At 60.3% G+C, this 25,743-nt stretch overlaps 1 protein-coding gene across 2 annotated transcripts in view; it reads right to left on the bottom strand.

The window, feature by feature from the left end:
• The window catches only part of PTPRN (protein tyrosine phosphatase receptor type N), a 49,467-nt gene that overhangs the window by 6,181 nt on the left and 17,543 nt on the right, over positions 1-25,743 (bottom strand). Inside the window, exons 7-19 of one of the 2 annotated variants that reach the window (XM_074966965.1) lie at positions 21,225-21,341; positions 20,940-20,974; positions 14,906-15,255; positions 14,114-14,200; positions 13,649-13,728; positions 13,228-13,292; positions 4,465-4,677; positions 4,100-4,309; positions 2,258-2,405; positions 1,854-1,927; positions 1,506-1,583; positions 639-758; positions 342-508 (exon numbers count right to left, since the gene is read on the bottom strand). In XM_074966965.1, coding sequence (XP_074823066.1) covers positions 342-508; positions 639-758; positions 1,506-1,583; positions 1,854-1,927; positions 2,258-2,405; positions 4,100-4,309; positions 4,465-4,677; positions 13,228-13,292; positions 13,649-13,728; positions 14,114-14,200; positions 14,906-15,255; positions 20,940-20,974; positions 21,225-21,341 — 1,744 coding nt within the window. The remainder of the gene's footprint in view (positions 1-341; positions 509-638; positions 759-1,505; positions 1,584-1,853; positions 1,928-2,257; positions 2,406-4,099; positions 4,310-4,464; positions 4,678-13,227; positions 13,293-13,648; positions 13,729-14,113; positions 14,201-14,905; positions 15,256-20,939; positions 20,975-21,224; positions 21,342-25,743) is intronic. The other variant, XM_074966966.1, reaches the window with a different exon arrangement.

The raw sequence follows: 25,743 nt of genomic DNA, 5'->3' as shown, positions 1-25,743 counted from the left end.
AGCCCTGCCTGGCTTCATGGGGAGCAGTTCCAGAGCATCGCCCGGGGACTCCGTGACACCGCTCCCCAGCCTCCCAGACCCACGGAGCCCCGAGGGACTTACAAGCACAGCCCCCTCCGAGTGGGCATCAACGCCCCCTGGCTGCCCTGCTCGCCCCTGGGGCCCCAGCTGACTGGGCATCCTACAGGGCTGTGCACCAGCCCCTCCCAGAGCCACCCCCGGGACCCGGGCCGGTGCTTTCCCTGACGGCTCCCGAAAGAGGCCTGGCTTTGCCAGCCCATCTGCCCTGAGCCTGCGGCCTGGCCCACTCCTCGCCAGGCTGGGAGGAGACTGCCCCTTACCTGCGGAAGTCCAGGAGGGGGCGGGTGGTGGTGGGGATGCCCTCGGCTGGCCAGCTCAGGAAGTGGAACTGGGTCAGAGTGCGGGTCTCCTGCGACTGCACGTTCTTCAGGTAGAAGCTGCGCACCAGGAAGTCCTCGCACCAGATGTGCTCCGAGACCAGGTTCACCTGCACGGAGAGGCCCAGGGAGTCACGGCCAGCCAGCCCCAGCTCCATCCCGGGGGCTGCACGCTCAGCCGGGCCTGCGCTCTGCCCGCTCACCCCATGGGCCATGCCCCCCGCCCACCCCGCCACTTGCCTCGTAGATGTGGTAGAGGGAGGAGCCTTCGTCGGGCCAGTAGCGATCGCACTGCTTGACGCTGTCCTCCACCAGCGGGCTCAGCATGACGATCACCGTGCAGCCGTTCTCCCACACCATCTGCACGCAGGGCACACGCCGTCAGCAGCGGGCGCCGGCAGGCCGGGCCCAGGCTCAGGGGTGCTGGTTAAAGGGGCTCTGCTGGGAGAGCCAGTGGGGACTGCGAGGAGCCCAGCGGAGGGCAGAGGTCAGCGGCCAAAGCCTGGGGCCCCAGCCTGCACCTGCTGAGCCTGTCCAGAGACTCCTCTTGGCAAGGGGACTGGGCTTTCTTTGGGGGAGCAGCCCCAGCAGGCCCCAGCAGCCGGCACTGGGCACCTCCCTGCTGCTTCCTGCCCCTGGCTCAGGAAACCGGGGCACCCCAGGGCACAGTAAGGTCCGGCCCAGATGATGCCCACCCGCCATCCTCACACATGCCTGCCTGAGGCCCTGTGACCCAGCGCTCCAGGGAGCCTCCAGTCTGCCCACTGACAGGAGAGGGACTCAGAGCCGAGCAAGGGGAGATGCAAGGGGAGCCCCCTCCCAGGCAGTGCCGACGGGACAGCGCCACCGGTCCCTCCAAGCTGTGCGCGTGCGCGCCCACACAGCACCGAAACCCCGGGCACACGGTGAAACCCCACGCACGCAAACATCTGCACAGACGCCCAGCAATTTGCACAGAAGACATTTTGTGCGCACGCGGCCTGCCAAAAATTAGAGGGAACTTTGGACAGCACCCCGCTGTGGGCACCTCTGTGCCCAGCCAGGGCTAACGCCGCAAAGCCAGGGGTGGGGAGGGTCCCGCTCCAGCACCCGGCGGCCAGCACTTACCTGCCAGAAGTCGGCGATGGTGTGCGAGAGGGGCCCCTGCGTGGCGATGTACGCTGGCATCCGCGGGTCGTGCTCAATCTGGGCCAGGAGACAGCGCATCAGACACTTCCCTCAACAGCACGATGGGGGTGCAGCGGGGGCCCCCCAGGAAACGGACACGTCAGGTGGCACCAGGCGAGCAGGCACACACGAGTGTCGGTACAGGGCGGGGGGAGGGGTGGGTACATGAGTGTAACAGGGAGAACCCCGCTCTGAGGAACTCCCCGGTCGCCCCGGGGCAGGTGGGCTGGGGGGGGCAGGGCTGGGGGGCAGGGCCGGCACATGGGGCCCAGGCGAGCTCTCACTTACGATAGGGCTGGCGTTGATGAAGTCGCTGCGGGATGGGTTGGTCTCGGCCTTCAGCTTGATCCGGGCGTGGTCGTCTGGGAAATCACCGCACAAGGGGAGCCGTGAGCGAGCAAGACGGGGCTGGGCAGGGTGCCATGCACCCCGGGATCCGCTGGGCCTCAGCTCTGCCCGCGGATCAGCTCCTGGGGGCAGGGGAGAGAACCGGTTCTCCCTGTCCAGGCCATGCCGGTCGGCACACCCCCATGCCCCCGCTGGCTGGGCTCCCCCAGCCTGTATGGCCCCCTCTACCCATGGCCAGACCCCACCATACCCCGAGGACCCTTGGTGTGACACCGGCCGGGCTGGCAGCTCTTTGGGTCACAGCCCGCTGGGAGGGGGGCGCGCCGAGGGGGCAGGGCACTCACAGGGCACGTAGTCGGGGTTGCGGTTCTTCTTGAGGTTGGCTTCGCTCTGGGCGGCAGTGCAGACGCTGGGCTCAGCCTGGTAGGCGCACAGGGCCTGCCACTCCTTGGCCAGCCGGTCGCGGTTTCTCAGGTGGTCTTCCATGTAGGCCTGCGGGGGCAGCTCGCGGGTCAGCGCCGGCAGGGAGCGCCACTGGGCGGGGCCCACCCAGGCAGGGCCACGGGCCGTGGCAGGGCAGCCTCCCTGGGGTCGGACGCGGAGAAGAGGCCACATGGGCAGGGGAGGGAGCCCCTGGGGCGGGGACATTTGGGCCAGCAGCAGGAGGCATCTCCTCCAGCAGGGGGCAGCAGTGACATCCCCACCCCTACCACGGCTCCCTCCCTCCAGCAGGGGGCAGTTCACACACACACAGGGATAGGGGCAGCAGGGATGGAGACACACCCACCCACTCCTACCAGGGCTCCCTCCCTCCAGCAGGGGGCAGTTCACACACACACACACACACACACACACACACACACACACGGGGATGGGGACACACACCCCAGGGCTCACTGTCTCCAGCAGGGGGCAGTGCACACACACACACACACACATGGGGATGGGGACACACACCCCAGGGCTCACTCCCTCCAGCAGGGGGCAGTGCACACACACACACACACACACACACACGGGGATGGGGACACACACCCCAGGGCTCACTGTCTCCAGCAGGGGGCAGTGCACACACACACACACACACACACACACACGGGGATGGGGACACACACCCCAGGGCTCACTGTCTCCAGCAGGGGGCAGTGCACACACACACACACACACACACACACACGGGGATGGGGACACACACCCCAGGGCTCACTGTCTCCAGCAGGGGGCAGTGCACACACACACACATGGGGATGGGGACACACACCCCAGGGCTCACTGTCTCCAGCAGGGGGCAGTGCACACACACACACACACACACACACACACACACACGGGGATGGGGACACACACCCCAGGGCTCACTCCCTCCAGCAGGGGGCAGTTCACACACACACACACACACACGGGGATGGGGACACACACCCCAGGGCTCACTGTCTCCAGCAGGGGGCAGTTCACACACACACACACACACATGGGGATGGGGACACACACCCCAGGGCTCACTGTCTCCAGCAGGGGGCAGTGCACACACACACACACACACACACACGGGGATGGGGACACACACCCCAGGGCTCACTCCCTCCAGCAGGGGGCAGTTCACACACACAAACACACACACACACACACGGGGATGGGGACACACACCCCAGGGCTCACTGTCTCCAGCAGGGGGCAGTGCACACACACACACATGGGTATGGGGACACACACCCCAGGGTTCACTCCCTCCAGCAGGGGGCAGTTCACACACACACACACACACACACACGGGGATGGGGACACACACCCCAGGGCTCACTCCCTCCAGCAGGGGGCAGTGCACACACACACACACACACACGGGGATGGGGACACACACCCCAGGGCTCACTGTCTCCAGCAGGGGGCAGTGCACACACACACACACACACATGGGGATGGGGACACACACCCCAGGGCTCACTGTCTCCAGCAGGGGGCAGTGCACACACACACACACACACACACACACACACACACGGGGATGGGGACACACACCCCAGGGCTCACTCCCTCCAGCAGGGGGCAGTGCACACACACACACACACACACACACACGGGGATGGGGACACACACCCCAGGGCTCACTGTCTCCAGCAGGGGGCAGTGCACACCCCCCAACGCCCCTCTCCCCCCGCCCCGCCCCGCCCCGCAGTGCAGCTCACCAGGATCATGTGGCCGGTGGAGATGTCCATGTTGGACTGCACTGGCTCCTCGCACCAGGACGGCGTGCTGCTGTGAGAACTGGGGCTGGCCTGGGGGGCGTCGCTGAACTGGGACGAGACGCTGCTGACCCGGGAGTTCTCTGCCGGGGCCGGGGGGGCTTCCGCGCGGCCAAAGAGCGACTTGGCGGCCATGTGCTGCCGGCACAGCTCCTGGGGGGCGGGGGCGAGACCAGTTGCCCCTCGGCACTGAGCCCGCAGCATCCCCCCCTCCCAGCCCGCCCCTCCGCGCCAAGCCCCGGCCGTTTCAGGCCCCGAGGACTCGGTCCCCGCTGTGCCCCCCCCCCGCGGCGCTGCCCAGGCCCTACCTGGTACTCGAAGGTGCTGTCCCCGGTGCCCTCGGGCCCCAGGGCCGCCAGCCGGTCCTTCTCGCGCTGCTTGGCGTGCTGGCGCAGGCAGACGGCAATGCCGGCGGCGATGACCACGCCCGCCACGCAGGCCAGGGCCAGGAAGGTGAGCAGCACCGAGTGGAAGGTGTCGCCGAAGTGCGAGGGGCGCGGGAACGGGGCGGCCTCATTGCGCTGGGGGTGGGGGGGGGCACCGTCAGCGCAGCGGCTGGGGGTGACCGCGGGGCCCACCGGGCAGCCGTCAGCCCCTGCACCCTGCCAGGTGCGGGGCGCGGCGGGGGGGGGACCCCCCGATTCAGGGGACGCCCCGGGGCCGATCCGGACAGCGGGAGGCGGGCCCGGGCTCTGCAGAGAGCTCAGGGCCGAGAGCCAGCAAGGGGCAGGCCCTGAGCCCCCCGGCCAGCCCCCCGCAGCTTGCGGGTCTTGAGGCTGCATGCGCCAGCGGGGGAGGGGCAGGGCGGGGGAGCCCCAGCCAGGAAGGGGGAGCCCCATTGTCCCTCCTGCTCCGGCCCGGGGAGGTAACCATGGGAACGGGCAGGAGCCAAACGGCGCCGGCTCAGCGGGGCACCGGGGAGCAGGCCGGGGTTACCGTGGCAACGGCACGATGCCAGCTGCAGCGCCCGGCCCGGGGCCGAGGAGCGTGCGGCTAACGCTGGGGAGGGAGCCCCGCGCCGGGACGGCCTCCCCCTCCCAGCTCCAGCCCCGGCCGGGGCACCCTCCGGGGGACGAGAACCCGCGGCCAGCAGATGGCCGCAACTTGGAGTCACTCCGGACCCGGGGCCGGGTGGGAGCCAGCGCCCCCCAGAGGCGACAGGCCCCTGCCCCATTCCCCGCCCCCCAGAGCCAGCCAGTCCCGCCTGGGGCCGGGAGCCAGCGCCCCCAGAGGGGACAAGCCCCATGCCCCATTCCCCACCCCCCTGAGCCAGCCCCCGCATCCGCTCGGCTGTTTCTGTCTCAGGATTCAGGCCCAGCTGATCTGCCCTCCCAGGAGGTGGGGGTGGGGCGGGGTGGGGCAGCAGGAGGGCAGAGGGAGGACCCATGCTGCTGGGCTCCTCTCCCCTGACTCCCTGAGCTCCCAAGTCCCTAGGCAGTTCTTAAGTCTCTAGGTGGTGGGATAAGGGGGTGTCATTGTTGCAGAGCAAAGGGCCAGGGTACATAAATGGCTGACACTCTGTCTCCTGGCCACTGATGGCCTGGGCCCTTCCCCCCTGCAAGGTGAGAGCTAAAGGGTTGGAGAACAAAGGAATCCGGTGACCTCCTGGCCCGGGAAAGGGACAAAGCCCAGAGGAGGAGGGGCTGGAGGGAGTTTCAGTTTGGGGCTGGCTGGGACATGGAGTGAATGGCAGACGGGGTTGTCTGGCTCACTGCCCCCCAAAATGGACCCAGCTGAGGGGTCCTGTTCTCTGCACCTACAAGCTCTGTGTTACACCATGTTCCTGTCGTCTAATAAACCTTCTGTGTTACTGGCTGGCTGAGAGTCCCGTCTGACTGCGGAGTTGGGGGGCAGGACCCTCTGGCTGCCCCAGGACCCCGCCTGGGCGGACTCGCTGTGGGAAGCGCACGGAGGGGCAGAGGAGGCTGAATGCTCCGAGGTCAGACCCAGGAAGGTGGAAGCCGGGTGAGCTGTGTGTCCTGCAGACAGGCTGCTCCCCGAGAGGAGACTTCCCCAGAGTCTTGCCTGGCTTCGTGGGGAGAAGCTCCAGAGCATCGCCCGGGGACCCCGTGACAGCATCACACCCTCCCCCCAACCCCCAAGGCCTCGCACGTTGCTGTTCCTGCCCCACCTCAGTCACTGCAGCTCCCCCTTTAATACTCCCAAACCGCAGCCCCTGAGATATCTCCCTGGCCCTGGCACCCAGTCCAGGCTGCCTGTCCTCTCCGCAGCCTGGCATTGCTCCCATCGCTGGCCCCACCCCACTGGGCCCAGTGGTGAGATGCCAGGTGCGCTGCCCCCGTGGCCAGACAGAGACCAGGCTCCCTGCAGGCAGGGCCTTGCAGCGAGCAATGGAGTGCCCAGCGAGAGGATTCACCCAGAGCTGCTCAGCCCTTGGCAAGGAGCCGGCTCTCCTTCCCGGGGCACCATCACCGGAGCACCACAGTGCTTGCTCTGGGGCCTTCCCCTCAGGCTGCGCTGGGCAGTGGCGTCCCTGAGACCTGCCCCATTTGGGGAGTTGGGGTGATCCTCGGGCAGCTGGTGCACTGCCAAGGTGACACTCCTTGCGGGAAGGGCCCTCTCCCCTCACACCACAGACCCCTTGATGGAGTGGGAATTTTTCATAGCATTTTGTTTGATGACTGTGCGTGCCTCAGTTTCCCCTATGTGCTGCACGGTTAACTAGGTCGGGGAAAAGCTGTCTGGAGTCTGGGCCCAGACCATGGCCTGGCCATTTGGTACCTATCAACTAATGACTGGGGGGGTGGGGCACCAAGCTGGGACTAGTTGGAGAACAAAAGGACTAAAGAAGAGGGCCAGGTGACCACGTTCACCCAGAGACATGAAAAAGGAGGGCCCTTTGGGGCTGTTACGTATGGGCCTCTGGAAGCAGGATGCTCTTCCATGGGGACTGGAGAGGGGCTGGAGGGTTCTGGGCTCAGGCTGACCCAGCTGGACGCTGCTGTCACTGTGTTAACCTAAGGACTCTACACTGTGTCCAGACATCCAATAACCCTCCTGGTTGTAGCCCGCTGGCGGAGAGTCACTGCAGAGTCAGGAAGGTGGGGGTGCTTTGCTCCCTTAGGGTGGGCAAGGCTCCCTCAGGAGTTCAACCCAGTAGACTTGCTGAGGGGAGCTCACGGTGTGACCCAGGGGTGCTGAAGGCTCCGAGAGGGTCGGTCCCACCTCCCACCAGCCAAGGGGCTCACACCCCATCCCCAGCCCATCCTGGGAGCCCTCCAAGCTGCACAGCCCCCAGGACACAGCCAGGTCAGCTACCCTGCTGCACAAGGCAGGGACGCTCTAGGTCCAAACAGCTACGCCCACGTCAGGGCGGGCAGGAGCAGCAGCCAGCTGTCCTGCAGCCTCCTCCAGGGGAGAGCACGGTGGTGCGTGAGCCACCGCCGTGTCATCCCCGGGAGTTGGACTGGATCCTGTTCCCAGCAGGGACCACGAGATCAGCTGGCCTGAGCTCCTGTACAGCCCTGACCCAAGGATTCCCCCCCAGTCACCCCCTAGTGAGCCCAATAGCCTGGCTGGGGTAAAGCAGCTGCCAGGAAGGCACCAGGCCGGATGTGAAGCCATGGCGAGCTGGAGAAGCCCCCGCTGCCCATGGGAGTTTGTTAATCAGCCGCACTGTTAACAACGGGTGCCTAATTTCTAACCGGAAGTTGTCTGGCTTCAGCTTCCAGCCATTGGCTCTTGTTTGGCCTCTCTCTGGTCTCTGGGGTTCGCTACCCATTCTGTGCAGCAGTAACAGACGGGTTGTGCCAGGGACCCAGATTGAGCCAGGAGCGTCTTTAAAATCCGTGAAGGCAGAAGCTCCTTTCCCTGGGTCCGATGCCCCGTGGTGGTTGCTGGGCATCCCCACACCCAGGTAGTGGCTCTGGTTTGTTTCTCAGAGCACCTGTGAGGCAGGGATTGGTCAGGTTTGTTTCTCAGGGAGAAAGTCTGTATTAGTGTGAAGGTTCCTTCACGGGAAGGAAGCAGCAGGTACTAACGGATTCGTTAATCTAGTGGAGCCGGGCAGAACAAAAGCCAACAGCTGGAAGCTGAAGCCAGACAAATTCCAATGGGAAATGAGGTACAAACTGTTAACAGGGCAGGTGATTAACCACTGGACCAAGCGCCCAGGCCCCCGGTGGCTTCATGTCCAGCTTCGCTGATGCTTTAGCCAAATCAGTGGGTGGGTGAAAGCGTCCGGCCTGCGCTAGGTTGGGGGTGAGACTAGAGGATCTCATGGTCCCTACTGGCTTTAGACTCTATGGAGTTACGAAAAGTCCCCTAGACTCATGGACCCCCCCTATCAGTTCAGGGTCAAGAGGGCCAGTGTCTGCCCTACACCTGGCCCAGCAGGACCGGGATCGGTGCCACTGCCAGACAAAGGTAAAGAACAGCACCAGTGTCCTCTGGCTGGTCAGGGCAGTAAAGCAGGGCTGGCCCCACCGAGCCTCTCAGCCACGTCCCTCAATACCGCGCCCTGGCCACTCCGACGGATCACCCGCTGTGTGGACCTGGCCTGAGCCCACCGGCGCTCACGTGGGACCAGCGCCCGCTCCAACTTCACAGTGTGGAAACAGGGGTAAAGGATTTAAATATAGGTCTCTTGGTTGTAAGAAACAGAGTAACTGTCATGGTAAGTCTTAGCCTAATATCGGGACCTGTAGAAGCAGGGCTCACGTCAGAAGCGGGTGGGAAGACAGCAGAGTAAAGTCAGCGTGACCCAGCCCTAAAATAGCAATGTTTTAAAAACAAAGGTAAAAAAATACAGGAACGGGCAGGACATAACATAAACAAACTGCAAATGTTTTTAATTAATGCATGCCACTAAAACGTATAAATGCTTGTAAGATATTGCTTGTACTTTGAAGAAACTGAGGCAGAGATGCTCTCTGCCTGCTGTATTCTTCCCTTGCAATTGCTCGAATAAAGCGGTCTCTGATTTTGTTGCTTCCAGCCTGAGAATGGAGTCTGTTTTCTTCCACAACAGCAAGCCCCAGGCTGCAGGGCGCTAATCAGGGCCCTTCAGAAACAGCCGGAGCCACATGAAGACAACACAGCCCTGAGCGCCAGGCCCTGGCCTCGCAAGGGCAGCATGGAGAGAGCACTCAGCAGGTGGCTGGCACCATCCCCAAGGAGCCCCCGGGGCCACAGCCCCCAGCCCGGGGCCACGGGACAGGAGTGAGATGCAGGGCTGGCTCCAACCACAGACCACACTGACCAGGGCGAAACCCCACCCTGCAGCAATACAGACCCTGTCACCTGGTGCAGAACTGGGCGGGGCCCCTGCCACAGGGACTGGGCCACCCCCCCCCCACCGCCACAGAGCAGAGCCAGGCCAGTCTCCCAGCCCCTTGTTCACCGCCCCCAGAGCAGAGCGCCACCTCGGCCCAACCCCTCCAGAGGGCACGAGGAGGGTCAGAAACTAACCCCAACCGCAAACAAGACCCACTGCTACAGCATCGCTCCCTTGGCACGACCCCAACCAGGGCGCAAACAGCCCTGCCCCAAACCAGAATAAGCCCCAGTCTGAGACACTAACGTCCACATCAAAGGCTGCTTGAGATCCCTGCACAGCCCTGCCCTGCCTGGTCCCAGTGACACAGGCAGAGCTAGGCTGGGCCAGGGGCAAATTTGCACCACCCACAGAATCAGGGCCCAGGAACCAGGGGTCAGGAATGGGGGAGAGCCAGCAGGACAGGAGGGGCCGGGGCTGGACAACACAGGAACAGGGCAAGGCCGCCTCGTCCCAGGGATGAGCAGACTGTCCAAAAGCCACAGCTAGAACCGGGCCTAGCAGAAGAGCAGCATCGCACCATAGGGCAGGAATGGCCCTGGGGGCTCAAACCCCACACCCAGGGGGAGGGAACCCCGACAGAGATGGGGTTCTGCCTCAGTGACACCTGGCAGCATGCGGGCAGCCGGCCATGGCAGGGAAGCTTCATTTTAATGTAACTGATCTGTGCCCCATGGGGTAGGTGTGGATCATCGACGTGCACCCCAAGTGCCAGTCTGCCCAGGCCACCCCCTTTGCCATGGCAGCCCCCCCCCCCGTGCCTCATTTCAGGACATTCTGGCCATTGCTCCAAATCTCTGGCCCCAGGACAGGAGCCTGAGAACTCATCCAGCCCCATCTCCACCCCCACCATCCCGGTGCCCAGGGAGCAAATCCCCCAGGCCCCTCCTTTGAGCCCTCAGCCCACGTGGTGCCCGGTGCAGAGGGGAGTGGTGACGGCAGCCATTCCTCTGCAGGAGACGTCTCTGCGCTGAGATCAGCATCTCCCCAGAAACCGATTCTCCCCCACCCAGCTGGGACATGCACCTCGGCCCCTTTCCTCCCGGCACAAGCCAGGGGCGTTTCCCAGGGCAGAGGCAAGCGGACTCCGTAGTCCATGCTGCCGCAATGGAAATTGCCCCGTTCCCCAGAGAGGCAGAGGCTGGCTGGCTGTGCCAGTCACAGCACACACTGCCCCGAGTCCTGCCCCACTCCTCAAGGCTCTGCTGAGGCCAGCCCCCATCCTGTGGGATTTTCACCTCAATCAATGGGGGGGCAGGGCTGGAGCCCTGCTTCAGACCATGGTGCCAAGCAGAGGGGCCCTGGGTACATCCTGGAGCTCAGCCTGGGCACGGGGACTGGCTTCATGGCCATGGCACTGTGGGGCTCACCCCAGTTTCACTCAACTACCTGAAAGGGGGTTCCAAAGAGGATGGCTCTAGACTGTTCTCAATGGTAGCAGATGACAGAACGAGGAGTAATGGTCTCAAGTTGCAATGGGGGAGGTTTAGATTGGATATTAGGAAAAACTTTTTCACTAAGAGGGTGGTGAAACACTGGAATGCGTTACCTAGGGAGGTGGTAGAATCTCCTTCCTTAGAGGTTTTTAAGGTCAGGCTTGACAAAGCCCTGGCTGGGATGATTTAACTGGGAATTGGTCCTGCTTCGAGCAGGGGGTTGGACTAGATGACCTTCTGGGGTCCCTTCCAACCCTGATATTCTATGATTCTATGATTCATGAGGGGGCATCCGTGCTCCCCCACTCCCAAAAGAGCTGAGGGAGGTTGCGCTGAGAACCCCAAACTCATGTCACTTATGTTCTAAGAGTGGGTGGGAACAGGGCCACGGGGGATGAGGGGAAGGATGGCCCCGTGGGGGGGCACCAGCCTGGTACCCCAGAGACCTGGACTCAATTCCCAGCTCCCTGGCTCCAGCCTGTGCAATGGGGCGACAGTGCCGCCCCGCTGCTGTGGGCTGCCAGGCCCTGGCCCTTGGGGGGGCCTGCCCCATGCCATCCAGGCCTCACCCCTGGGGGCTGGGGTTACCTGTATGCCAGCCCCCGTCGCTGGGGGTGCAAACAGCCCCATCGCGGTCACGAGCGGCTGGGGGTGGGAATTGGGGGCCCCCTGCTGGGGGTCACCGGGAGGGCCGGGGAAGCCAGGCAAGGCCCAGGGCACCTCAGCCACTCCCAGCACCTGCCACTTGGCCCATCCAGGGGTGCGGTCATGGCGACGGCTCCACAGGCTGTTGATGGAGACAGGCTGCCTCAATGGCCAGGGCCCCCGCAGCTCAGCCCAAGCAGCCCCGCGCTCAGCCCCCCTATGAAGGGCAGCCCCCGGCTCAGCAGCAGGAAACCCCCTTTCACCTCCAGCTGGAGACCAGCATAAAGGGGCTGGTGAGTGGCCTGGCCCCCAGGCATCCCGCACCCCTCTGCACACTCAGGGGCGCTCCCAGCTCACACCACACCCCCCTCCCTCCGCCCCACCCGGGGAGAGCCGGGGCTGGGCCAGTGGGCTCGGTGGGCAGGAGCCAGCTCCATGCCTCCGAATGCCCCACCAGGGGCTCAGCACCTGCTGCACCCCCACCCTGCCAGGCCTGCCTGGGACCAAGGCTCAACACCCTTTGTTAGGCGGGGATGTGGGAGCCAGGGCTGGATTCAGGCCATTCAGAACCCCAAAGCCTGCCCCCCCGCCCCACGGCTTGGCCATGGTTTAGGGCCCCACCCCCTGCTGCACTCCAGGAGCCCCAGGCCCAGAGATGGACAGGAAGAAGGTCTGATCTCCTGGTACTAAATCCTGAAGTGGAGGAGCTGGGGTCCCTGCGCAGGCTGCTCCAGCCCCAGGAAACAGCCCTGGCCCCTGCCACACACCTGGCCCCACAACCCCAGGAGACAGCCTGTCTCGGTGTCCCCGGGCGATGCTCTGGAACGGCTCCCTACGAAGCCAGGCAGGACTCTGGGGAAGTCTCCTCTCTGGGAGCAGCCTGTCTGCAGGACACACAGCTCACCCGGCTCCACCTTCCTGGGTCCGACCTCGGAGCATTCAGCCTCCTCTGCCCCTCCGTGCGCTTCCCACAGCCAGTCCACCCAGGCGGGGTCCTGGGGGGGCCAGAGGGTCCTGCCCCCCAACTCCGCAGTCAGACGGGACTCTCAGCCAGCCAGGAAAACCGAAGGTTTATTAGACGATCGGAACACAGCCCAAAACAGAGCTTGCAGGTGCAGAGAACAGGACCCCTCAGTCAGGTCCAGCTTGGGGGCAGGGAGGCCAGAGCCCCATCTGGGCCTCCCTCCATTTCCGCAGCCAGCTCCAAACTCTCCAGCCCCTCGTCTGGCCTTTGTCCCTTTCCCGGGCCAGGCGGCCACCTGGTCTCTTTGTTCTCCAACCCCTTTGCAGGGCGGGGCCCAGGCCATCAGTGGCCAGGGGACAGGGTGTCGGCCATTCTCTGTGCAGACACCACCACACTGGCCCTCTAGGGCTCTGCCACAATCACACCCCCTGATCCCCCCACCTGGACACTTAAGAAAGGCATAGGGGAAACTGAGGCGCCCACACAGTATTCAGAGAGAACATTAAGAACAGTCCCACTTTGTCACATGGCCCCACGCCCTGCTGCACCAAGACACAACCTTACCCCGCCCCAGATCCCAACCCCCAGGACGCTGGCACTGGGACATGGCCATGTCCCCAGTCACTCAGCTGTTCAGTGCTACATGGGGCACTGCAGGGGCACAGTGGGGAGCCCGACCCAGGACAAGGGGGGAGCCCGTCGTGCGTCTCCGGCAGGGTCGCTCCCTTACCTGTCCCATGCCCGTCTGCACAATCTTCAGCCCCAGCTCGGCCTCCAGCTCCGACTTCACCATCGCTGCAGAGAGTGGAGAGGTCGGGGGGAGCTCACGGGTCCAGCAGACGCAAGTGGGGTGAATCGCCGAGGGCCTGCCCCGGATCATGAGGGCGTCACCCTGCTTCCCAGCTCCCATCTGGGCGCAGGCCCGCCCCCCGCTGCCTGCCCTGCAGCGAGGGGCGCAGATCACAGCAGGCACTCACACCTGGGAGGGGCCGTGGGCGAAGGGATCAATGAATCACTCGCCTCGGGGCCAGCCCCGCCCACCTGAGCCCCCCGCTCCATGCACTGGGGCCCTGGACTGTGCCCCACACAGCCGCCCCTCACCCAGGTGATGCAGGCCTAGCCCCCAGAGCCCCCAGCCGCACCCCACTCACCGGCCTGATTGGTCACATCTGCCAGCGACAGGTTCTGGTGGTTCTGCCGGATCCGGAAGGTGAGAGCAGGGCCCACGACGCTGCAGGGAGCAGAGAGGCCTGGGCGTCACGAGCCAGGGAGGGGCCAGACCCCAGCCAAGGGGGCCATGCCCCCTGCCCAGACCCCACCCCGGATACCTGTGCCTGGCCTAACCGAGCCAGGGAGTTTGGGGGCAGGGCAGCTGCTGATGTGTTGCAAAGAGAGGGCAGCAACTGCAGATGAACTGGGGTGAGACCTCAACCCCTTGGCCCCACGCTGCCCCCCACTGCACTCACCCCAAGCCAGCCCATCCCCCACGGTGCCCCTATCACCCCACCCCCTCCAGGGATGCCACACCCCTCCCAGGATGCAGTGCTCTGCCCCCCCCCCCCCCCCCGCACTGGACACTCCCCTGACGCCCCCTCTGGGGCTGCCCCTGGCCCCACCTGATGTTGATGAAGCTGGCCGTGGACAGGTGGACGTGCTCGGCCAGGATCTCCAGCAGCCGGACGCCGGCGGCGAGGCCCAGCGGTCTGGAGGGGAGCAGAGACGGGAGCAGCTCAGGGACGACTCCGGGCTCACAACCTCCCCCAGCACCCGAGGCGGGTCAAGGGCCTTGAGGGTGGCCGGCTGGGTGTCTGAGCAAGCCAGCAACGGGGGGGTCCCAGCCCTGCCAGGCCCCCGCCGTGCAGAGGAGCTGGGAGGAGGGGGCGTGGAGATGGGTCAGGGGGGCAGTTAGGCGGGCATGCCAGGCGGGCGGGGGTGCTTTCTCCATCTCCAGGGGGAGGGGAGGAGTCTGGTGCATGGACGTGTGAGCTGGGGGTTAGGAGCATTTACCCAGCTTGCATGTGTGGCCATCGTGTGCAGGGGCTGCCGGCACGCATGTCGCACGGCCCTTGGGCTGCTCCCACCAGTCAGAACCAGGCGCTATCACCGCACGAGGAACAAGCTCCCCATACGCACCGCACCCTGCAGAGCCCCCCCGGGGGGCAGGACAAGGGGCCACAGCCAGAACCCCGGCAGTCAGAACCAGGTGCCACCCCCTGCCTGAGGAACAAGGTCCTGCCTGCAGGCACCCCGGAGAATCGTCCGCAGACCGGCCACTGGGGCGGGGGCCAGAGCCGGGAACGCTGGCCCCCTCCCCACCATGGCAAGAGGCAGGGCAGCCACACAAGCCAGGAAGCCACATGCTCTGGCCCTTTCACCCCCCCAGCCCAGCCCCTGTCCGCAGCTCTCACTTCTGGTCGGTGACGATGTAGCCGTACTCCTCGGCAGGCCGGGGCTCCAGCGGCTCCCCCTTCCCGCCACGGCCCCTCGGCTCCGTGGAGCTCTTCTTCTCCACTGGGACTGGCTTGTGGAGACGGAGCACGTCGCCCGCGGCGGGGTCCCTGGGCACAGCCTGCCCCGGGGCCTGCGGTTCAGCCTGGGGCACCGCCGGAGGCCTGGCACTGCCCCACGCCGGGCCAGCCGCCTCCTCCCATCTCGGCCCCTCCGTCCAGGAGGAGGCACTGGCTGGATTCTCAGGGGGAGGCACCGTGGAGGGGGGCGGCTCCGGCTCCTCTCCGTGCTGCATTTCCCCTTCCGTCACCTGGGGCAGAGGGCGGCACGTTACCCATGGGGCAGCCGGGCCTGGCTCATGGCAGAGTCTGCCCCACCTGGGGAAATGGGGCCTCACAGCTCCAGTGACCTCCCCTCACCCAGCCCTTGGCCAGAATCCCAGTCTCCTCGTGACCTTGGCAAGACCTCTCAGAGGAGGCAGACAGCTCCGGCTGTGCAAGACTCACCCTGGAGTTTTGCTGTCGCCCCCGAATCTCAGCCTGCTGCTCCCCGTAACAGGGCTGCCAATAAATATTTGCAGATGGAGAAAGCACACTCGGGCTAGTTTGCTCTCAGCAAACCCATTCTGTTTGCACCCTGGGGCCTGGAGGCCCAGCCCCTGGGACACTGGACTGTGAAGACCCCTCTGAAGAGCCAGCTGGTCCAAGGGAATGGAGGGCGGTACAGGACGCACCTGTGGAAGGCTGCTTGGCCCAACCGGGAAGGAAATTAAGCCTGCCTACAAAAAGCTCTCCAACCGTCCAAGGAAGATAGACAATCCTGGTCAGGGATTCTATACTAGGAAGATCTACAAGGGCCAGGAGGACCACAGGACGGCGTGCTGCCTTCCCGGAACCAGGCCGCGAGATGTCGCTAAGATCCGACAGGTTTCTGCAGTCGACGGGGACGGTCTGCACTCATGACAGAGCTCGGTGGGATCTCACAGATTACACAGGCCCTTCCAGTTCCCTGAAGAACATCCAAGCGATCTTCTCGGAGATCCTGCCTGTCCTACAAGCAAAGTAGGACAGAATAGAAGATTCTGGGGGTGAACTGCTGGCTAGGTGCTAGGAGACAGGGTTGCAGAGTTTGGCTGGCCTCCAGCTCCGCAGAAAGAGGGCCAATCTCCTTGGGGACAGGCTGGCTAGAGTAGTCAAGAGGGGGTTAAACTAACAAGGGGAAGATGACAACGGGGAGGAAACGAGAACAGAGTTGTGATGCTGAGAATATCCTCACCAAGACACCAGAGGACATGAAGAGCAGAAATTCTTTAACTGCCTGGACACCAAGGGTAGGAGCCTGGCGAACAAACCAGAGGAACTGGAATTGCTCATTTGTGAGCATAAATTTGATCCAGTTGTTTTGACTGGCGGGAAGATTTGGGTGACTGGCATGGCAAAAAACAGCGGTTACCACCGACTGAGGAAGGATCAAGTGGCCCAAAGGGGAGGGGGAGTGGCACTGTCAAAAATAGCATGACCTCCTTCCGATATCAAATGCTTATGGCTCAATAGCCAAAGACAGAAAGCACAAGATGGGGTGTTGGTTGGCATCTGCTGCAGAGCCCCAGATCCCACTAGGGAACAGGGTGACTGGCTTCTCAGGCACCCAATTAGGGAAGAGAGCCACATGCTCATGGGGGGACTTCAGTCTGAAGGACACACACTGGTTGTCTCGTGCTGCCAGGACTAAAATATCCTCAGAACTTCTAAAAATTATAGAATTTCCTAACTCAAGCCAGTGCTGAATCCAACATGGGGGAATTCTGCATTAGACCTCACCCTGAGGGGCAAAGAGGAAATGATCAAAGATATAAAAATTAGTTGCAGCTTAGGTACAAGTTAGGACTTGATCACATTTGTTACGTGCCAACAGAATAAAGTCTGAACCAGTTAAATAGATACCCAGCGGTTTAACAAGGGACAATTTCATAAAGCTCAAAACAATTATGAGCCAAATCAGCTGGGAGAAAGTTCAAACAGAACAGCGTGAATGATAATTATGAATGGTTTAAGAATGTTTTACTAGATGCTCAAAAAGCTACAATTCAAGAAAGAAGGCTGCACTGGTTAAAAAACCACCAACTTGGCTTACAGTGGAAGTGAAGGCAACTATTAAAAATATAAAACAGGGAAGAAAAGAGAAGTTGACAGTAATGAACTATAAATCAGAAGCTCGGCACTGTAGAAAATGAATGAGGGAAGCAAAAGGACACCATGAATAATGACAGGTTTCAGAGTAGCAGCCGTGTTAGTCTGTATTCGCAAAAAGAAAAGGAGGACTTGTGGCACCTTAGAGACTAACCAATTTATTTGGTTTATAGCTTATCTAAGGTAATAGCTTATCACAAGGTGATCTAATGTGCATACACATTGTAAGGAGAGTGATCACCTTAGATAAGCTATTACCAGCAGGAGAGTGGGGTGGGGGGAGAGAAAACCTTTTGTAGTGATACAGACCATGAAAAAAAGGGGTGTTTGTGTATAAAACCATCTTCTGTATTTTCCACAGTATGCATCCGATGAAGTGAGCTGTAGCTCACGAAAGCTTATGCTCTAATAAATTGGTTAGTCTCTAAGGTGCCACAAGTACTCCTTTTCTTTTTACCATGAATAATGTACATCCAGCAGAGTTAAGGACAATAAAGAGTTTAAGTATACTAGAAACAAAGGAATCCTAACAATTATATCGGTCCATTACTAAACGGAAGTGGTAGAATTGTCAATAATAATGCAGAAGAGGCAGAAGTTCAATACATTTTTGTTCTGTATTTGGGGGAGGGAAAAATGATGTAGTCATATCACATGGTGATGATGAAATACTTTCCATTCCAACACTAACTCAGGAGGATGTTAAACAGCAGCTAGTGAAGTCAGACATTTTAAAACTCAGCAGCTTTGGACAGTTTGCTTTCAAGAGTTTTAAAAGAGCTGGCTGAGGAGCTCACTGAACCATTAATGTTGATTTTCCATAACTCTTGGAACACCAGCGAAGTTCCAGCAGACTGGAAGAAAGCAAATGTGCCTCTATTTAAAAAGGGTAAGTGGGATGGCGCAGGTAATTATAGGCATGTGTGACAAGAACATGTGGGACTGTTCTTAATGGTTCCTCTGAATAGTGTGGGGGTGCCTCAGTTTCCCCAATGCAGTTCTTAAGTATCTAGGTGGGGGGATAAGGGTGTATGATCGATGCAGCGCCCTAGAGGGCAGGTGTGTGCAGGGGTCTGGATACAGAGAATGGCCGACACCCTGTTTCCTGGAGACTGATGGCCTGGGCCCTTCCCCCCTGCAAGGTGAGAGCTAAAGGGTTGGAGAACAAAGGAATCTGGGGACCTCCTGGCCTGGGAAAGGGACAAAGCCCAGAGGAGGAGGGGCTGGAAGAAGTTTCAGTTTGGGGCTGGCTGGAGACATGGAGTGAAGGGCAGACGTGGTTGTCTGGCTCACTGCCCCCCAAAATGGACCCAGCTGAGGGGTCCTGTTCTCTGCACCTACAAGCTCTGTTTTAGACCATGTTGCTGTCGTCGAGTAAACCTCTGTTTTACCGGCTGGCTGAGAGTCACGTCTGACTGCGGAGTTGGGGTGCAGGACCCTCTGGCTTCCCCAGGACACCGCCTGGGCGGACTGGCTGTGGGAAGCGCACAGATGGGCAGAGGAGGCTGAATGCTCCGACGTCAGACCCAGGAAGGTGGAGCCGTGTGAGCTGTGTGTCCTGCAGACAGGCTGCTCCCAGAGAGGAGACTTCCCCAGAGTCCTGCCTGGCTTCACGGGGAGCAGTTCCAGAGCATCGCCCCAGGACTCCGTGACAGTATGTCAGTCCAACATTAATCCCAGGAAAAATAATGGAGGAACAGCTGATAATGGGATTTGATTAATAAAGAATTGAAGGAGGGTAACAATGTAATTAATGCAAATCAGCAGAGCTTTATGGAAAATAGATCCTGTCAAACTAACTTGATATCTTTTTTGGATGGTATTACAAGTGTGGTTGGAAAGGTAATACCATGGATGTAATCTACTGAGACTTCTGACTCGGTGCCGCAGGACATTTTGATTAAGAAACGATAAGGATATAAAGTTAAGATGACCACACATTCAATGATTAATAACTAGCTTATTGGTCTCAAAATATAACTGTAAATAGAGAATAGTCACTAAACGGGTGGGTTTCCAGAGGGGTCCTGCAGGGATCAGTTCTTGGCCCTGCACTATTTAAGGTTTTTATCATTGACCTGGAAGAAAACATAAAATCATCTCTAATAAAGTTTGCAGCAGACACAGAAATTGGGGGAAGTGGGAAATAACAAAGAGGACGGGTCACTGATGCAAAGTGATCTGATCACTTGGTTAACTGGGCTCAAGAAAACACACATTTTAATAAGGCCAAAGGTGAAGTCAGATATCTAGGAAAAGAACGTTGGCCGTACTTACAGGATAGGGGATTCGATCCTGGGGGGCAGGGACTCTGAAAAGGACTTGGGGTCACGGCGGATACCTAGCTGAACACGAGATCCCAGTGTGACCAACGCAGCCAAAAGAGCTAATGCGATCCTGGGATGCATCAACAGGGGAATCTCGAGGAGAAGCAGGGAGGTTATTTTACCTCTGCATTTGGCACTGGTGCGACCGCTGCTGGAATCCTGTGTCCAGTTCTGGTGCCCACAGCTCAAGGAGGATGTTGATAAATTGGAGAGGGGGCAGAGAAGAACCACGAGAAGGATTAGAGGACTGGAAAACCTGCCTTCGAGCAACAGACTCATGGAGCAGAATCTACGTAGCTTAACAAAGAGAAGCTTCAGGGATGACGTGATCCCAGTCTGTAAGTACCTTCATGGGGAACAAATATTTGCTCACTGGCTTGTCTGCCTAGCAGCGGAAGATCTAACACAACCCAGCATCTGGAGGTTGAAGCTAGACACATGCAGACTGGCAATCAGACCAATGTTCAGAGGGAGGGTGATTAATCGCTGGAACAACTCACCAAGGGCCGGGGTGGATTGTCCATCACCAGCAGTTTCTGAATCCAGGATGGATGTTTTTCTAAGCCACCTGCTCTCGCTCAGACAGGCCTGAACTCAGGGCAGGGCTCAGGCTAGGTGGCCACAACGGTCTCTGCTGGCCTTCAGGTGTCTGACTCTGTGAACCCTTCCTGACCACTGGGGGCTGTGGACCCTGTGATGAAGCGGGACTGTTCTTAATGTTTTCTCCGAATACTCTGTGGGAGCCCCAGTTTCCCCTATGCAGTTCTTAAGTATCTAGGTGGGGAGATCAGGGGGTGTGATTGTGGCAGAGCCCTAGAGGGCCAGTGTGATGGTGTCTGCACAAAGAATGGCCGACACCCTGTCCCCTGGTCACTGATGGCCTGGGCCCCGCCCTGCAAAGGTGCCGACTGAAGGGGTTGGAGAACAAAAATCAGGTGGCCTCCTGGCCCGGGAAAGAGGCAAACCAAATGAGGGGCTGGAGAGTTGCAGTTTGGAGCTGGCTGGGGAAAGAGAGGGAGGCCCAGACCTGTGGTCTGGCCTCCCTGCCCCCAAGATGGACCTGACTGAGGGGTCCTGTTCTCTGCACCTACAAGCTCTGTGTTAGACCATGTTCCTGTTGGCTAATAAACCTTCTGTTTTACTGGCTGGCTGAGAGTCCCGTCTGACTGCGGAGTTGGGGGACAGGACCCTCTGGCTCCCCTAGGACCCCGCCTGGGTGGACTCGCTGCGGGAAGCGCAGAGGATGCTGAACGCTCCGAGGTCAGACCCAGGAAGGTGGAAGCCGGGTGAGCTGTGTGTCCTGCAGACAGGCTGCTTCCAGAGAGGAGACTTCCCCAGAGTCCTGGCTGGCTTCGTAGGGAGCAGTTCCAGAGCATCGCCATGACAGACCCCCCATCAACAGGCCTCTCGAGTCCCAGCACAGCCCTGGGAATGGGGCTGGGATGCTGCCCTGTGCGGCAGGGAATGGCTGGACTTACCCGCTTGGCCTCCGGAGCCTCCTGGCCAAAGCCACCTGCCGGGAGAGAAAAGGACATTTTGTGTTGGCACAACCAAGGCTCACGCACTGCTCCAGGCACAAAGAAAGCACCTGGGGTGCGGGGGGAGGAATCAGGCAGATTCGAGGATGGGGCAACGTACTCCCCCCCTCCTGGGGGGAACCGGCAGCACATCCCAGAGTAGAAGGTGTAGTGCTGGCATCTCTCACCTGTCTGCCCCCCGCCCCGCCGCCCATCCTCCCGCCTGCCAAAGTCAGCCCCACTCACCGGGGTGCTGGAGCAGCTGCAGCAGGGTGGAGAGGCTGCCGAGCTGCTGGGGACTCAGGTCCTGCAGCCCCACCCCGTAGTCGGCCAGCACCGCCACCAGTCTCTGCAGGGCTGCATCTGCGGGAGGGAGACAGCGCTCGCTTTGGGATCCTGCCCAGGGAGCAACAGGCAGCCCAGCGCCAGGCACCTGCCAGCTGGCAGGGGCCACCCCATTGCCGGGGGCTGGACTCAATGGAGGCAACAGGGAGGAGCAGGGAATGCCTGCTAGGTGAGAGAAATCGTGGCCTGGGTCGGGAGGGGACACCTCAGCCAACTGTCTGCCCTCGCTGGGCCAGAGAGGTCAGGATCCAGGGGGGAAAGGGACAGGAGCCACCTGCTGGGGCAGGGCAGAGCCCCCACCCCGGGGCCCAGAGGAGGAAGGGGAGAGGGAGCTGCATGACTAAGGCTAAGATTTAGTCAAAGTCATGGACAGGTCTCATGCAATAAGCAAATAAGCAAAAAATTCATGCCAGTGACCTGTCCATGGCTTTTACTATAAATACTCGTTGACTAAAACTTAGCAGCTCCTGGGGCCACGGGGGTGCTGCTGCGCTGGGTAGCCCCAAGGGCTGATAGCTGGCCCCTGCTCGGAGGCGGGGGGAGGCTGACTGTCCCCTGACACCCTGAGACCCCCAGGGGCTGCTGCTGCTCGGGCGGCCCTGGGGTCAGCCGCTTTGGCAGCTGCGGAAGTCATGGAGGCCCCGGAAAGTCAAGGAATCTGTGACAGACTTGCAGCTTTATGCAAGAGCTGCGTAAGACTGGTAGTAATGGGGAACTTAAACTACCCCGACATCTGCTGGAAAAGTCACACGGCAAAACCCAACTGTGACAAATGGGAATATTTTATGAGCCTGATGTGTGCCTCAGTTTCCCCTATATTTCTCATGGCTATCCAGGGGAAGGGGGGTTGGGGAGGACTGTTTGTGCTGAGACATAGGAGTGAATGTCGCCCAGCTGTCTGAGCCGGGCTGAGTCACTGGAAAAGCACTGTCCAAGGCTGACCCCAAATCAATGGCGAATCTGAGAAGACAATGGCAAATCCAGTCACTGGGCCATTGACATCTAGCAACCAGGGGGAGACGGCGTGACCCTGGCTGAACTGGTACCAGCTCACGGCAAGGTCCCCATGGTTCAAATCCGTGGCGGGAACCCGCCTGGCTCCCCTGTGCATTAGTGCTGGTAAAACAGGCATTAGAAGCCTGAGGAGGGCGTTCTGCTTCGTCTTTATGGATTGCCGGCGAGTGGCTGGCAGCATCAATCTCACTTACCGCAAGTGCATCCCCTACGGTACGGTGGTAGTTAAGCATTTGTGTTGTGAGCCTGGGAGTGTGTAAATCACCAGCCAGGAGAGACAGTAACTCGCGCGAAGGGCAGGTCTCCGACAGCAGGTGTTAGGTCCTGCCACCAGGGAAGGCCCCTTGACGCCTGACGGACTATTGAGGGATGTGAAAGGACAGAAGCCTGTCGCTCTGCTCTTCCCTCCCACTGGGGACGAGTCGTGCAAGTGGATTCCTCCCCCCAGTTGAGTTGCCAGCTCAGAGCACATGGGAGGAAGGGAATAAAAGCCCCGCCCCAGGAGGAGCTGGATCTCTGGGCCGCTCGGACCCTGGGGGGCAAGGTTTCTAGGCATCAGCAAGTGACCCCCAGCGGCTTAGCTGGGGTTAGCCCTGAAGGTCATACAGAGCTTGCTTATTACCGCAGTTTCTATTACCTTTGGAAACTTAAGATGGTAACCACTGGTGTAGCTATGGTTACCTGCTTTAACCTTGTAAATAACACGTTTCCTTTGCCTGTTTAATAGATCTGTAGATCGCGTATTAGAGGCTTGGCTACAAGCATTGACTTTGGTGAGAGACCCCAGCTTAGTTGTGTGACAAAGTGGGGGGTTTTCTTGGTTTTCCCATGGGTTGCATGCGGGGGGGGGGGAGACTCAGTTTCCCTGGGTGTTACGGGTTTAACGGGGGGGATGGGAGAGGGAGTTTGTTGGGACACAGGACCGGTGAGGGAACTTGGGACCCCGGCCAATGGCCTGGAGAATGGAGACCCCAGCGACTGGGGGGCCCAACTCAGGAGTCCCAGCTGGGTCTGGCCAGCGGGAGGACAATGGGCTGAGAAGAGGGGACCCCGGTGACCTGACCGGCCGGGTCCAGCCAGAGGGGCCAGAGCACAGATGAGGGGAGAGGGGGCCCAGGTGACCCTGTTTACGACCCTGTTTACCTGGAGAGAAGACAATGGACAGAGGGTGGGGCTTGGGGCCGGTGATCTCAGCTGCGAAGCAGGGGGGCTCTGGGCTGGAGGGAGGGGGCAGGCAGAGCCCCCCTGGATGCAGGGAAGACTGGGATGTGCTGGGCTGAGGGAGGCCAGGCCTGAGGCTGGAGAGTTTCCTGTGCTGTGTTCAGATGCTCAAACCCTCCTGTGTTACGCCGCGGCTGAGAGTCACTCTGGTCTAGAGACCGGGGCGGGGCGGGGCGGGATTATTCCTTCTGGGAGTGGAGGTCCTAGGGGTCCAGAGCGAGGGGGCCCATGGCAGAGACAGGTGTGCTAACGCTCAGAGAGGTGCTGTTCCAGGAGATGGAGGGGCTTAACCCCCGAGAGAGAGAGTGGCCCCCCGAGAAGGGCTGTTGCACTGGCAGGGGTTCCCCCCAGGAACCGCACGGGGCCAAGAGTGGGCACGACCTGGGAATCCGTGACAAGTTGCACCTGAGATAAGTGACTGGTGCTTTGGGACTGGGTGTAGCAGGAATAGGGCTGCGATCCTTGGTGTCAGGGAGCATCTGGCACCAAGGTGAGGCAGACAGATGGAGGTACCCAAGCAGACTGGACCCCACGCCGCGTTTGGGCAGTGAGCATGCCCAAGGCGTTCACACTTAACTGGCTGGCGAACTCTCAGCATGGAACTCACAGCCAATGCGGGGTTTGTACGTGCCCTGAGGCTGGTCCCCACGCCCGAGTCACAGCAGGACAGCGTGATGGATGGTCTCCCCCTCGCAGGGAGGCTGGAGCACTAGCCCCCAGCTCGAGAACAGAGGACGGGCAAGGGGTGAGGGGGAGAAGAGCTGGCTGCTGGAGGATCAAGTAAGCAAGGTCGGGCAGAGCCAGAGAGGTGAACCTGGCGCTCACGACAGCTGGGCCAGGCTCTGGGCTGACCAGAAGGGAGGGGGAGGATGCTTTGACCGGCCTTTCCCTGACCCAACCGAAGGACATCCTGTGCTGTGTGCCAGTGAATGAAAACCCGACTGTTTCAACAGCGCTGTCACCGCAAATGCTGGGTGAGGGGCATTAATCCCCAGGGAGTGGACAAGTCTGCTCCTCGGTCTGTCTCAGCTGGACTTGCTGAACGGCACTCACGCTGCAAAGCAGGGGGGCTGGAGCCCCAGAGGTTCAGCCTCAGGTGATGGTGAGGCCGCATGGCTTCCCCTGGAGGAAGAGTGAGACCCTTTCGGGGCCTGGCCCACCGACTGGTTCCTTCGAGAGACTGTTCCAAAGCTGGGGGCATAGCACCGATCGTGGGGATCCGGGACACCAACATTTCCAATAAATCCTTGGAATGTCTTGGGGACAACTTTTTGTTTCAGAAAGTGGAGGAAGTAACCCAGGGGACAGCCCTTGTAGAGTTGATTCTGGCCAACAGGGAGGAATTGGTAGCGAATCTGAAGGAGGAGGCAGTTTGGGTGACAGTGATCATGAAAGGAGAGATGTCATGATTCCGAGGAAAGGAGGAGAGAGAGCAGCAGAACGAGGACAATGGATTCCAGAAACCAGACGTGAACTAACGCAGAGAATGGGAGGTGAGGTCCATGGGCAGAGACTCTAAGGGGTTTAGGAGAGCTGGCAGTTTTCCCAGGAGACAATAGTCATGTTACAACTGCAGACGAGCCCGATGCAAAGAAAAGATAGGAAGAACTGTAAGAGGCCAATGTGACTCCACCAGGAGCTCTTTAATGACCCGAAACTCAAAAAGGAATCTTACAAAAAGCGGAGACATGGACAAATTGCTAAGGAGGGGTACAAAGGAATAGCACAGTCTAGTAGGAGCAAAATCAGAAAGTCCAAGGCACAAAATGAGTTACAGCTACCAAGGGACATAAAAGGCAACAAGAAGAGGTTCTTTAAATACATTAGGAGCAAGAGAAAGACAGAAGAAAGTGCAGGTCCTCGGCTTAGTGGGGAAGGAGAGCTAATACCTGATGACATCAAGAAGACCGCAGTGTTTAAGGCCTATTTTGGTTCAGTCTTCACTAGAAAGATTCATGATGACCAGACACTCAACACATTTATCACTAACAAGGGGGAAGGAACAAGCCGAAATAGGGGACAAACTGGTTAAAGTCTATTTAGAGGAGTTGCATGTATTCAGGCTGGCAGGGCCTGAAGGCATTCATCCCAGGCTACTTAAGGGACTAGCTGAAGCCATCTCTGAACCCTTAGCAATTATCTTCAGGAACTCCTGGAGGACGGGTGAGGGCCCAGAGGACTGGAG

Source organism: Natator depressus, chromosome 11 (assembly GCF_965152275.1).
Source record: "Natator depressus isolate rNatDep1 chromosome 11, rNatDep2.hap1, whole genome shotgun sequence".
Taxonomy (NCBI): Eukaryota; Metazoa; Chordata; order Testudines; family Cheloniidae; genus Natator; species Natator depressus.
This window is presented reverse-complemented; position numbering and strand designations above follow the sequence as displayed.